This window comes from Kogia breviceps, chromosome 11, assembly GCF_026419965.1.
Source record: "Kogia breviceps isolate mKogBre1 chromosome 11, mKogBre1 haplotype 1, whole genome shotgun sequence".
NCBI lineage: Eukaryota > Metazoa > Chordata > Mammalia > Artiodactyla > Physeteridae > Kogia > Kogia breviceps.
Window position 1 is genome coordinate 95,612,166 of NC_081320.1, and position 14,749 is coordinate 95,626,914.

General features: G+C 45.9%; 1 protein-coding gene across 13 annotated transcripts in view; it reads left to right on the forward strand.

Annotated features, from left to right (window-relative positions):
* Positions 1 to 9,611: 9,611 nt before the first annotated feature.
* ROCK2 (Rho associated coiled-coil containing protein kinase 2) overlaps positions 9,612 to 14,749 on the forward strand; it is a 136,683-nt gene continuing 131,545 nt past the window's right edge. For all 13 annotated transcript variants that reach the window (XR_010835643.1, XM_067008110.1, XM_067008105.1 and 10 more), the window contains exon 1: positions 9,612 to 10,256. Coding sequence is in view for 12 of the 13 variants with exons in the window: in XM_067008110.1 (XP_066864211.1) it covers positions 10,116 to 10,256 (141 nt within the window). In the remaining variant the exon portion in view is untranslated. The remainder of the gene's footprint in view (positions 10,257 to 14,749) is intronic.

The window sequence follows — 14,749 nt, forward strand, 5'->3', positions numbered from 1 at the left end:
CCGAGGCTCCTTCAGGTAATTCCTGCTTAAGATCCTGCTTTTTTCTCCTCTTCTTTCTCCGAGTTTATATTTTTACAACATTCACACTCAAAAAAATGATCAACTCTCAATTAATAACTCACTTGCACTGGACTTTAGGGTGGACAGAGGAGCTGTGGGCAGTGAGACTGAGAGTTACCGGGGACCAGGCTGGGCTCGATGGGCCTGAACAGGTCTCTCTCCTTGGGGACTTGGAGCCCTGGGACTCTGCAAGGGAGAGCGAGACACAGCAGGCTGCGTTCTCCAAACTCAAGTGACGTGGCCTGGGGTTCTGAGGAACATCTTACAGGATGGGTGCCTCTTGGGGATACGCTGCTGCAGCTCAATAAGGGGCTCTTGCCAACGTTTTTGTTTTTATTTTTAAATTTATTTATTTATGTTTGGCTGTGTTGGGTCTTCGTTGCTGCACGCGGGCTTTCTCTAGTTGCGGCGAGTGGGGGCTGCTCTTCGCTGCGGTGCGCGATCTTCTCATCGTGGTGGCTTCTCTTGTTGCGGAGCACGGGCTCCAGGAGCGCGGGTTTCCTTCGTTGTGGCTCACGGGCTCTAGAGCGCAGGCTCAGTAGTTGTGGCGCACGGGCTTAGTTGCTCCGCGGCACGTGGGATCTTCCCGGACCAGGGCACGAACCCGTGTCTCCTGCATCGGCAGGCGGACTCTCAACCACTGTGCCACCAGGGAAGCCCTTGCCAACGTTTCTGAGCTGGAACTAACATCAACCGCGGAGGAACATTTTGCGATGACCACCCTGTGAGCCACGTGGTGTGGGCCGTGGTCAGGGGGCCACCCCGGGGAGCATTCACTAGAGGGGACGAGTCCTGTCCCCAGCAGTGGCAGTGAGGTTGATGTCTCGATGACCCCTTCACAGAGGCCCAGCCTGACTGCAGGCTGGCGCTGACTCCTCTTGACCTCTGGCCAAAGCCACAGAGGGTACAGAGCTGGGCAGCTGCCTCAGTTCCGCAGCTCTGAGGGGCCACACAGAGGTCAGAGGTCAGGCAAATAGAAACCAAAGTGGTGCAAGTCCACTTGTGCCCTCCCAGGAGTGCTGTTCTCAGCAGAAGGGGAAAAGTGCTGGGAACTCAGGCCCCGCCTGGGCCGGAGGGGCTTCTAGAGCCTACCATTGGGTCTGTTTGACATATGGGGAGACTGAGGCCCGAGAACGAAGGGCCATGCCTAAATCCCAGGGCTATAGCCACATTGTCACATAACCCCATGTATCTTACAGTAGTTTGGGATTATTATTCTTACTGTTAATTTTCATAATTTTTTCCAAGTGCTTTGACTGGGTGTCTAGGGTCCTTCAAGGTAATATTCTTGCTCAAGAGCCAATAAACTTTTTGTCTGGATTGATACTTTTGCAGTCATTTTTAAAAATCACTTTCTTTTGATTATCTTGCCTTTGACTTTCCTGCAAACTAACAGATTTAAAAATGCAAGTAGGATGATGACAGGAACAAGCCTTTTGCCAAGATTTGAACAGTGCCAGAAATATCCCTTACCAAACGGTTTCCTCACCCAATAAAATTTTCCTCCAAGAAAGGAATCACAAAAGGGAGAAGGCAGCTGCCATCAGGAGATGAAGACAGGTGCCCTGACGGCAGTTCAGAGGGTCGAGTGGAGGAAACTAGAATCCTAGTTCTCCACTGGCTTCCGGGGCCTTGAGGAAGTCGGACCCCTTCCTTTTACAGTGTCAGTTCCTCAGCCTGATGTTCATGGCCCCCTACGATCCCACGAGAGACTTCGGTTCCAGCCGGATGTTTATCCTCGGCCACCAGAACTGACTGACCTCTCTCCCGTTCATCCCCTCCAGTCTCTGCTCACTGGAATGTCCTTCTACTGTTCTAGTTCTTACTATATTGTTCAGATCTCTGCCTCTGCCCTGAGCACTCCCCTAATTTCTCCAATTCAGATTGTTGTGTGTTCCTCTGGAATGCTTAGTCCTGATAGGATGTCCAAGCTCAATGGCCCCTTAGAGGTTATTAACTCAACTCTTTTGTTTTATAGAAGAGGAGATAGAGGCACGGCATGGGAAAATAATTTGCCTGCGCTCACACAATTAACAAATGGGAAAACCGGCTCAGTTTTTCTGATTCTTGACCCATGCTCATTGTATGATATCAAGAGCGTTAATGTTATCTATTACATTCATTTGCCATTTAATCAGAATTATAACAAATATTTTCATACCTAATACATTAACATCTTGTCATTAATTCTCGTAGGTGTTCATCCGTCATTCAGCCATCCACCCACCCATCCATCCATCCATCCATTTATTCAAGCAGTCAACATTTATTGAGGGTCCATGTTCAAGCATGGCGCTAGATACTAAGTATTATTATTACGTTCATTTCAAAAGGGAAGAACCTAACACTCTAGGAAGTTCCATGTCATGTTCTAATGTACTGAATGAGTTGGGTCTCAACAGGAAACAGAATTGTTTCAAGTGGTTTCCAGGAAGGAACTCTTTCCAGAGTTGCAGACAGGATTAAAGGAAGGCAAGGCATATTGAGGCTTCCAGGCCCCAGCAACAATGAGAAGCTAGGGCCACGAGGGCAGGGGCAGGACCCACTGTTCCTGGATCCCAGTGAGAAGGGAATGTAGTGAGTGGTGGGGCTGCAGGTGTCAGGTACAGGGCTGCTACTAGCGGACGAGCCAGCGAGGAGGGGAAGAAACCCTGTCCTCCTTCCCAATATCATTCCAGGGATGCCCTTTGGCTGAGCCCAGCCAGAAGACAGACAACAGGGGAGCCCAGGGAAGGTGGTCCATAGAGGCCAGCCCATGGGGCATAGAGGAGGGTGAACAAGCAGAGGTATCCAGCTTAACACCTAGCTGGAAAGTGGGTGAGCTGGAATGTCACCTCTGTCTTCAGACTCCAAACCCTGTGCTTCCTTCTGTACCATGGGCTTGCTTGCATTTATGGCCTCATGTTCATTCATCCAGTCAACCCCTTGTTCAGGTAATAAGCTGAGTTCATACTCCTTGACAAGCCCCTACATGTATGTCTCATTTCCCTACCCAAATCATGAGGTCAATGACTTTGCCTTACTTATCTCCAAGTTCCCCTTCATATGTTTGGTAGGCATTCTATCCATTTGGTTAATGAATAAAGAGCTCCACTAAGTACCACTATGAATTGTGCTAAAAGATGCTGCCCCAGACTAAGCCTTAAGCCTGCTCTCATTCTTTGAGGCAGGGGAGGGGGTGTCGGTGCACCCAGCCCTAAGTCACTTTCACGTTGTCGTGGAATGAGAATGTGGATTATATTTGAGGACAGATGCTTCTGGTGCTCTGGGAATTCACACCACTTCTGACAACACAAAGTTACGACACCCGTGTCTTGCTTCCAGAGCATCTCTACTCTGCTGAGCTCTTCCCAGCTCTCAGCTCTGGCTGTGAAATCTCAGCGCCCCTTCTTTGAGGGTTGTGGTAAAGCAGATGAAAGTGGAGCTTGCCCCCTCCTTCAGACTTGTGGCTCACACCTCTTGGTTGAGGTGACCAGGTGATATATATCAAGGTTTGAATGGCTTTTCTTTTATAGGTGCTGCTGGGCTACTGTGAGCAATGAACGTGTGTAAACAGCCCAGCCCTGTTTAAACACTGTCAGTGAGAATGTCAACAAGAGACGGAAAGATTTGAAGACTGTGGTCATTGGCATTCAGTTTCTGGCGGTTGCCACAATAGATTTCTTTTTTTTTTTTTTCCTGGAAAAGTGCAAAAGAATCACAAAGGATGATTCTATTACTTGCTTCTTTTTCTTTTTGCAAATTTATCTATTTTTATGTACCTTAAGATAAATTCACAGCATTTAGATGCAACAGTCAATCTTGGTTACTTCCTTGGGGAAGCCTAGTGAAATCTGGAGGTTATTTTTATTTTTTTATTTTTTTTTATTATTTTTTTTTTTTTGTGGTACGCGGGCCTCTCACTGCTGTGGCCTCTCCCGTTGCAGAGCACAGGCTCCGGACGCGCAGGCTCAGCGGCCATGGCTCACGGGCCCAGCTGCTCCGCAGCACGTGGGATCCTCCCGGACCAGGGCATGAACCCGCGTCCCCTGCATCGGCAGGCGGACTCTCAATCACTGCGCCACCAGGAGCTTTTAGATTCACCTGCTCCCAAGAGTTACTACCAAAAGTATTTAGAAAAATGGCCACAAAGAACCCTGCAAACAACGAGTGTGTGGACAGGTAGAAGAAAACTCTTGAAACCTCCGTGGACTAAATTTCAAGGTTCTGTAAAAACAAGGGCTTCCTCTCTACCCATTGTGGGCCTGTGACTTTCCTGGTGTCACTCTTAACAAACCACACTGCAGGTGGTGTAACTATGGGCTTGTAATGAAATGCCTTTATTTGTTACATAAAAAGAGACTTTTCTCCTTGACCTCAGCCTGGGGCACCCTCTTCTCCTCGGCGCAGTTTTTCCCAGCTCTTATTCATCCTTTTAGATTTCATCAGAATTATTACTTTCTTTCTTTCTTTTTGGCTGCACCTCGCAGCTTGCAGGATCTTAGTTCCCTGACCAGGGATTGAACCCGGGCCTCCACAGCGAAGGTGCCGAATCCTAACCACTGGACCACCAGGGAACTCCTGGAGAATTATTACTTTCTCACGAACTTTCTCTGACCCCATCTGGACTAGGCCCCCCTCTTACAATTCTTTTCACATCTTATACTTTTCCTTTGTAGCACTTACCAAATTTGCAATTACCTATTCATTTGTATGGCTATTTGTGTCATCTCTGTCCCCTCTGTTATATCATAGCCTAATAAGCACCCACAGGGATTATGTCTCTGCTGTTTACTACTGTGTGACAGGCACACAGATATTTTCATTGAATGAATAAATCAATTGATGAAAGAAACAATGCCTGGTATCCTGTCAGTTCTGACAGGTGGGAAGGAATCAGCCTTTCTGGGCTGCCCGTTCAGGATGCTGAATGCTGTGGGAGCCTTATCTGTTCCTCCCAGGAGAGAAACTGAAGCTCAGAGAGGTAAGTTAATTTGCATGAGGTCACACGGCTAGAAAGGGACAGAGCTTGGCCTGGAATGAGGTTTCTGCAACTCTACTGTAAGTTCCCGCCACTCACTGCCTGTCCGAAGACATGGCCTGACCAGCTTGCACTTCTGGCCACACAGCTGTGACTCAGGTGGGCTCACCTCCTCTGTGTTCACTTCACGAAGGGCCCAACTTCATTTAGAGACCAAGGCAGCAAATGGACTATTACAAGGGCAAGTTAGCCGTCAAAGTGCCACTCTAAAGGCCCGGAAGTTTAAAGTGGTTCCTTATTTCACAATAAGGTGGGCTTTTAGGAAAACTAAGTGTTATCCTTGTATTCTAATGACCGAACACTTTAACTACAGTTTTCTTCTCTGTATGCTTTGTAAGTTTTTAATTACTCACGATCATAAACCACTTGATTACATACGGTGGCCTGTGGATTATGGCACGTCTCCCAAACTGGCCTCTTTCCACTTTGCTTTCTCATAGTGCTGCTGAGCCCCAAGTCCCTCCCTCATCATGCGCATAATTGAAAAGTCCCCTAATGCCCATCATAGAGGTCACAGATCCAGAGGATGGTGGTGGTTTCTGCCAGTATCTTCAATTTCAGCAAGTCCTGGAGGACAGCAGTGGCTTATATGACATCACACAGCATGCTAGGACAGACTCTAGGTCTTCCCTGATCTGGCTTCAACTTACCTCCTCTGCTCTCTTTCTAACAACTCATACCTCTACTCTCTAGTCATTACTTACTTTTTCATTTATTTACCTCGTACTTTATTCACTAGTTGTGGAGCGTGGGCTCAGTAGTTGTGGCCCACGGGCTTTGTTGCTCGGCAGCATACGGGATCTTCCCGGACACGGGATCAAACCCGTGTCCCCTGCACTGGCAGGCGGATTCTTAACCACTGCTCCACCAGGGAAGTCCCTGGAACAAAGTTTTTGTCCCACCTGTGCTCAGGACACATCAGAGAGAGCGTTAAAAAGGAATCAGTCAACCTGGGACAGAGTCACAGAGCAGCCAAAATACCTCTAAGAAAAGCAAGCCTAGGGAGATCCTCTTTCTATGGGTCATTCGGGATGCGATGATTTTGGTATTATTAGGAAACTGCCCTTTCCTCATAGCTTAATGCAGTTTCGGTCCTCTGTGTGCCCTAAAAGCTGGGTTTAAAATCTTTCCCAATCCAGATACAAAACCCAGGAGCTGTAGAGGAAAATATTGGTAGATTTGACTACATAAAAGGTAAAAATTTTGTGTGACAAAAGATACTAAAACCAAAACTGAATGACAGACTGGAAGAAAATAATTGCAAACTGTAACACATATTTTAACATTCTAAAAGAAGGAATATCTGTAATGCATAAAACCTCCTATAAATCAGTAAGAAAAAGACAAATCCAAAGGACAAAAGGTATAAGCAGGTAATTTCAGAAGAAATGGAAACACAAAATGCTCATCTTCAGTAGTAATTAAGGGAATACAAATTAAAACAGGATCCCATTTTGTTTGCCCATAAAATTGGCAAAAATTAAAAAGATTTATAATATTTAATATTGGCAAAGGTAAAGGGAAATTGGCAGTTTCTCCCAGTGATAGTGAGAATGTAAACTGGTGTCTTTTAAAATGACGTTTTGGCAGTATTTGTCATTGTTTAAAGTATGCCTACCCTTTATTACAACAATTTCACTTTTAGGAATCTATACTACTTAAATATGTCCACATGAAGGCAAAAATAGAAGGCTGTCCACTGCAATAATGTTTGTGATAGTGAGAAAGCACTAATAATATCTAACATTTATTGGGGGCTAGCATTCTTCTAAGTGCTTTGTAACAAACATGATGAGGAAACTGAGACACACACAGCTAGTGTGTGGTAGTGGCAGGATTTTAGCCCAGGCATTGTTTCTAGAACCTGTTCTTAACCACTATGCCCTCTAACAGAGGATAAATGAAAGTATGATACATCCACACTATGGAACATAGAACAGCAGTTAAAAAGAAAGAGGTGGATCTCTGTGTACAGACATGGAGGTGTCTCTAAGACATATGATTAAGGGGAAAAAATCAGTTGCAAAACACTGTGATAGGGACTTCCCTGGTGGCGCAGAGGTTAAGAATCTGCCTGCCAATGCAGGGGACATGGGTTCGAGCCCTGATCCAGGAAGATCCCACATGCCACGGAGCAACTAAGCCCGTGTGCCACAACTATTGAGCCTGTGCTCTAGAGCCGGTGAGCCACAACTACTGAGCCCACGAGCCACAACTACTCAAGCCCACGCGCCTAGAGCCCGTGCTCCGCAACAAGAGAAGCCACCGCAATGAGAAGCCCGTGCACCGCAACGAAGAGTAGCCCCCGCTCGCCGCAACTAGAGAAAGCCCGCGTGCAGCAACGAAGACCCAACGCAGCCAAAAATACATAAATAAATTTATTAAAAAAAAAATCTTCTCCACTGTGGCTTTTTCTAGCCTATGTAAATGGCCATATGCAGAAGGTGCCCATTATCTGTGTCTTGTTGATCATTACCCTTTTCAAGTAAGGTTTTCATGTCCAGTATGTGGGATCATGGCTGTTAGTCCACCAAGCTCCATAAAAATATATGGCCAGCCAGTTGTTGGAAAATTAATTTGAAAACCGAGAACCACATGGTGTTCCTTTTGCTTTGCACATTATGTTGTCATCAGGTAAAAGGATTGGTAATCATGGATTATCTCATTATTTTGCTTCAGTGCAGAAGCAGGTGTAGTGTCTAGCTCACTCTGTCTCTTGGTGTGGTCTGTGGAGGTATGAATGAGTCACTCAACATACACACTTAAAGGACTGACGTTTGACCAGAAGTCAGTGCTACTGAGAGGAAAAAGCTGTATTGGATCCTCCAGGACCCCTTCCTGCCTAGTCCAAGTGAGGGTGGCTTTAACACAAAACGAATGACGAGACTCCTGGAACACTCACTGAATTAAAATGTTACTTTTATAAGGTTAGCCTTTTGGAACTAGGTTGCCCTTTTATGGGCTTCTCTCTGACATGCAGGTGAGAAAGGTTCTTAAGATTTTTACTACTTAATGGATATCAGAGTGTAGATTTTGGGAGTGGCCCATCTATCTTACGACAGTTTTTCAGTTTTTGAAATTGAAATGTTCTCTCAAGCATCTTCAAGGAAAAATAAAATCCCATTCACTTAAAAACAACTGTATTCACCTCCTGTTCTTACAGCTACTCATTTTACATAGTTTTGAGTAGTGTGTACAAACTATTTTTTGTCCTCATTGTTTTATTCAACCTTATTTCCAATACATCTTTTCATGTACTTCCCCAAATTTGACGTGCTTGACTTGAATCCTGCATACCTGCCAGGATTCCTTCTGTTAATGTGACAGAACTTGTTTGGATTATTCCCCAATTGTTGGACAACTGGGTCCATTCCCAGGTTTTGGTCATTATGAACATTCTGAATAGCCCTGCTATAAACATCTTTATGCAAGTTCTCCCCCCACCCCCCTCTGGATCATTTCCTTAGAAATGTACTTCCTTAAATGGGTTTACGGGGTCAAAGGGGCTCAATGAACAGTTTTACAGCTCTTGGCACATACTTTTCAGATTGCGCCCTGGGTGGATCTGACCAATGGCAAGGGCCGCGAGAGACAGGAATGTGGACGAGCGGCCCCTATGACCGCCCCTCTTCCGCCCCCCCAAAAGGCAAAGACCTCGAGAAGGTCTGCGGAGGGAAAGCATTTTTCTATCGCCCTCTTGTTCTCTGCAGGGTTGGTGTTTAAGCCCAGCTGGGAAGGCGACTGTTAGGGATGCGCAAAAAGGTTTCCGGGAGTCTAGGACTCCTGCCCTGGGGACAGAAGCAGCTCTTCCAGGTCCTCTTGCCCAAGGACTTAGATTCCAACCATCCGTCCTCTTGGAGTTTCCGATTCCCAAGGCACACCCTCCTGGCCTTTCCACTAAAATGTTCGTGGCCCAGACAGGCCCCTTGCAAGCGCAGAGCTCTGTAAGCGAAGGCAGCGAGTGGCGGTCGCTATTATTTTGGCGCGGGTGATGCAAGGCCCGCATAGCTGCGCGCTGAGTCAGCTGGGGCCGGGCGGAGGCGGGGGGCGCGGATCGACCCATCCCCCCACTACAAGTCGCCCGCCGCCCCCCACCCCCCGGCCCCGCTCCGGGTGCGGCCGGGCCGGGCTGGGTCGGGGCGGTGGGGGTGGGGGTGGGGGTGGGCCTCCGAGTCCGCGGGTCGTCCGCCCGGGCACAGTCAGGCGGGAGCGGAGCCGCGGGCCGACCCGAGCCCCCGGCGTACCCTCCCCTCCCCCAGCTGGAGCTCGCAGGTCAAGTGAGGCGGTGACCGCGCGCCCAGCCATTTACCCTCTGAGAACTCAGAAAGGGGGAGGAGGAAGCGGAGAAGAAAAGAGACTCAAAAAGGAGAAATGCGAAGCCAAGCAGACAGGAGGAAACTATAAAAAACGAGGAAAGGGGAGAGAGGAGGCGGAGGCCGTCGGGCGGGGGAGGTGGCGCGCGCGCGCGGGGGGGCGGGGCGCGCGCCGCGCTGGGCGGGGCGAGCGGGGGCGCGCCGGCAGCCGCGGGCCGAGGGGCTTGTGGGTAGTGACTGCGCGCGGCCGTAGACAGGCGCCGCGCGGGAGTGTGTGAGGGGCGCGGGCTTGTGGGACTGAGGCTGCCGACGGCGGTCATGGGAGCGGGCTGGCGGCGGCCGTAGTTGTCGGAGCCTGGGCTTCAGCTTCCCCGAGACCCAGAGGGCGGGACAGTCCCGGCCCGGCGGTGGCGGCGCCACTTCCCCGCTCCCGCCCTCGGACTCCTGAGGGAGCTCGCGGCGGAGAAGCTGACCGGGCGGCGCGAATCTGACTGAGGGGCGGGGACGCCGTCTGTTCCTCGCCGTTCTCGGCCGGGCCGGGCCGGCTTCTCCGACACCCCCAGGCCCCGGGGCGCTGGGACCCGAAACCGGAGCTCGAGGCGGGCGGTGGGCCCGGGCGGAGCCCCGGCCGGAGCCGGCGGTTCGAGGGCGGCGCTAGGCCCCGAGGCGGCCGGGCCGGAGCGCGGGGAGCGGGTTGCGGGCCCGGCGGCCGCGGCGGCGGCATGAGCCGGCCCCCGCCGACGGGGAAGATGCCCGGCGCCCCCGAGGCAGTGTCGGGGGACGGCGCGGGCGTGAGCCGCCAGAGGAAGCTGGAGGCGCTCATCCGAGACCCTCGGTCGCCCATCAACGTGGAGAGCTTGCTGGTAGGTGGCCGGGGCCCGGGAGCCCTCTCTGCTGACCGCTCACACCGCCGATTCCCCCGACTGCCCACCCCTCCGTGCCCACCCATCCGTGGGGGGAGGTCTCGCCCCACCCCGCCCAGCTTCCGGCAGCCGGGGCCTGGGTCGGATACCAAACATTTCTGCGACTAAGTTCCGGGAGTAGAGACCCACCTTTGATTCTTCCCTTCTGTATCCTGGAGCCGGTGTCATCCCCGGCTGGCCCTTTCTTGGAGCTCTGGGAGGAAGCACCCCTCTTCTCCTTCCCGCCTGCCTCTGGGGGTTTGGGGAGGTAGGGTGGAAGGTACGCTGCCCTTCAGGCACCAGGCTAGCCCGTTTGCAAGAGCGTCATGCTGCGTGAGGACGTGAGTGCGAGGAAGCGAGAAACCTGGGGCTGTCCCCATGGGCAGTACCCACCTGGGGTACAGGACAAAGAGTTCAGTCTGAAATCTTGAAACACACAGCCAAGGTTTTCCTGTTTTCAGTTGTGTTTGAACGTTACTAGTTGCAATTTAGTGCATTTTAATTTCTGTAAATTTAATTTCCGAGATTATTGCACCAGAGCTAAAGAATCCATCTGAATTGTAGAATGGAATCAATCTCTCCTTTTCATTGTATCTCTTTCCTGAGATGGCCTTGAAATCCAAATTGATAGCCACGTAACGTCTGCTAGTTGGCTTTGTTTAAGAAAGGGACATGATTTACAGATGAGAAACGCACTGTAGAATGCTTGTGTATTTCTTGTTTTTGTTAGGATAGACTGTTGTATTTCACAGACACTTTGATTAGTATACAGTCGAGATGCATTTATGGGAAAAGGGGGTGTGGGTTTTTACCCTGGAGAGGAGAAGAAAGCGAAAAAGATGCGCTGGATGTTAAATTAACCCTGGACGACTAGAATTCAGGTAGATGATCCTTGGATCCTAAAGATATTCCCTTCCAGAACTCCTGTTCAGCTCTACTCCCTGACAGGAGAAATCTATTGACTGTATGATGAGAAAAACTGTCTTCTCCCTTTCCAGTGACTGACTGACTTTCCTTCAGAAGCTGTTGGTTATCCTTTGAGGTTTCTGGAATCATTTGCAGAGTGACTCAGTTACCGTTTGGCTGAAGTGCAGGAACTGACTAAAGAGTGTCTTTCTGTACAATGCACAGAATGTAGTGATGTACTGTACCCTGTAAGACGCGTTTGACATTTCCTTTTCCCCATTTTCATATTAGTGGGTTGTTCATATGTTTTCATGGGAGTATGGCCCTATGAATAGTGTTTAGAAGTCTTCAATTGGGGATAGGATTGGTTGCATGAAGGGCATAGCTTTTCCAAGGCCAAAGCAGAGACTCTGGGCTTCACTCCCAGCATTTTCGCTTTGGTATTTTGCTAGCAAAACTTTGACCTAAGGCCAGAAAGTTCAGTTAAAAATAGTACAGCAAATCTCAAGTATTCATCAAGTTCATATTCAACCTCAGATAGAAATTCTTTACACTTCACTTTCATCTCTTGGGTCTTTACTGATGTTCATCATAATTGTTAGGGTAATTATGAGCTTGAGCCTAAGTTATTTATACATGGTAATGAGCATACATTCTTTTGTATTAAAGTATTTTCTAAATTATTAAAATGAAGGCTGTTTTTAAAAAAGGAAGCATTACACATGCTCCGTAAACAATCTGGTCCATTCATTTATTGAGTGCCTAATACAGCCAAGACACTTTACACCTTTATTAAGGTAACATACTACTGGTATGACATCAGATGCTGCTGACTGGACGGATTTTGGTTTTGCTGTTTTTAGCTGATTAACTGTTATGGTTCTGAGTTGCAGTAGATCTTATCGGGCCAAAAATTGTCCTTTACTCTTTGAGGTTGCTGGTGTTTCTATTGCAAAATGACGAGCTGAAGATTTTTTCTAAACCATGTTATAGTAAGTTAGCTTTAAATCATATGTATTTCACTGTATCAAGTAGTAGAACGAATTAATTTTTAAAATTGTGGTAACATGTACATAACATAAAATTTACTGTTTTAACCGTTTTTAAGTGTACAGTTCAGTGGCATTGATTACATTCACATTATTGTTCAAGTATCACCACTATCCATCTCCAGGACTTTTTCATCTTACCAGACAGAAATTCCAAGAATTAATTTTTAAAAGAGTGTTATAAAAACATATTTCCTGAAATAATGGTGCAGATCACTTTAAAGATTTGAAACCTTACCCTTTAGCCTTCATGTCACAACTGATCATTGTTTTACTGCGAATGGCATTTCTTTTGGTTTTATTATAGAAAATATTTTTCCTTTAACAGAAAATTTAAAGTAATATAATCTGATAAAAACACAGTCACAAATCTTAGTTACTTATTCAGGAGCTTAGAAAGTACCATTTAAAATTGTATACTGCCTAAGATGACAAAAGTAAAAAGATGAAGTATACCAGGAATTACTGTATAATAGTTACTATATGGGCACTGTAGGCTAGGCCTCGAAGGTAAAACTATTTGTTGGAAAAACTATTATATAACATGTAAAGTGCTTAGCTCAATGCTTGGTACAGAGTAGTGCTCGTTAAATTTAGCTCACTTCTGTGTGCATTTAGCATATTTTTAGGTAAGTGCTTTATATTTCCTTTGAAAAGGAAAAGGTTTTATTGGCAACTATTTCTTGCTATAAAATTCTGAATGAGTAGCATTATCTTTTGAATTTGCCATCAGAAAAGTGCTAGCAGTCATCAGGCATTGCTAGAACTGGATTCCAAGACTGTCCTTATAGAGACTAAATTGTCTTTTTTTCTCTGCATCAGCTCATTTTATGGAGGCTTTATGTGGGTCCTTAAGATTAATCTGAAGAGAATATATCCTTTTGTGGTTGCAGATTGTGAGTTTCTTGGTATTATTTAAAAATAGAGTTTTGAGAGAGATTTGCTTCTGTAATACTTTTTCTTTTTCTTTTTTTTGGAGGAAGGATTGTCAGTAGTATGCTTTTGCAGTGTTCGAAACTTTTGGGTAAATACCCATGTTTTATTGTCAAGACTAAGCTTCTGATACTGCTTACCCAAATATTATGGTAAAAAGAATTGTCCTTTAGTGTTATGATGGAGAGATGTCTTTCTAAAGGTCTGTGCTTTTGTGTTTTGATTTATTTTTTTAGGAGAGTAAATGACTGTTATAACCTGTGGGATTCAGGCTTGGGTAAACTGTTCCATAAGGCTGGTGTTGATGGGGAAAGGTGATTAAAAATTTACTTATGATTTTCAGCCACTTAGAATACAAAACATTTTGATTTTATTATACCTGTGAACTATGTGAAAATATTTCTTATCACAGTGCTAAGATTTTCAGCTTGGTGATGGTTATTTGCTTATTTAAAATAAAATTGTACATGCATTTTTCCCCCACTATATAACAAGTGTGAATATCATAAAGTTACAAAAGTGAAATAGAATAAAAATTGAATAAAGAAGGTTTTATATGTGTTCTTTTGTGAAATAAACATTGGGCATTTATAGCATAAATGGGATTATATTACTTTGAAACTTGCATTTTGATGGTCAGGAAATCTTTAAAGAAAATGAATTAGCTAGAGAGGTTGAAAAAAGTAGTGTATAGAATTTACTAGTTAGGTGAAGTTGAACCGCTTTGAAAGTACAGGTCCACAGTCCCTCCCCCACAGTTCTGATATATAAAGAGCTCTGAAAACCTAGTTTTTGGTAAAACTTATTTAATGTAACATCTGACCTGATCTGATGTTACAATATTTTAGGCAATTCATCTCTCTTGGTGTAAATAGTAATAGCTTTCCCTGGAGAAATATTAGTGTTTGATTTCAGGGTGCTACCTCAGACTCCCCAGAGGGGTTTTGGGAATATACTGTATATAGTATATGTACTTTATTACTATTCGAAAATCCAAAAAATTCTGAATTTGGAAATATCTTGCCCCACGCTAAGGCCAACGTAGACTAAGTAAGGAAATATTGACTTATATACACCTTAAATAGTTGTAAAGAAATAGTGGATAATTATCTTGAAGCCTAAGTTGTTGTTGTTGTCGTTTCGGTTGAGTCCTGATCAGATAGCTCTCTTTTCCCATTTCAAATTCTGAAGTATTCTAAACATACATACTAAGAGAATATAGCATGCAGATATGAATTATGAAGCATAAAAAGCAAGCATTCATGAAATCACTGCTCAACTTAATGAATAGAACACTAACCTATTGAAGTTACCTGTATTCTGCTGCTGCTGAATTCAGTCTTCCTTCATCCTCTCTCATCTGCTACCTGGAACATTTAAAAAAAAAATCATTTCCTTGCTTTATTTCATAGATTACGACATTAGTATGTATTCCTAAACAATATTGTTTAGTTTTTCTTTTAACTTTATGAAGGGTTAACATCTCTATATATTCTTTTGTGACTTGCTTTTTCACTCAAAATTTCTCACATTGTGGTTTATTAATTTTCACTCATACCATAAACC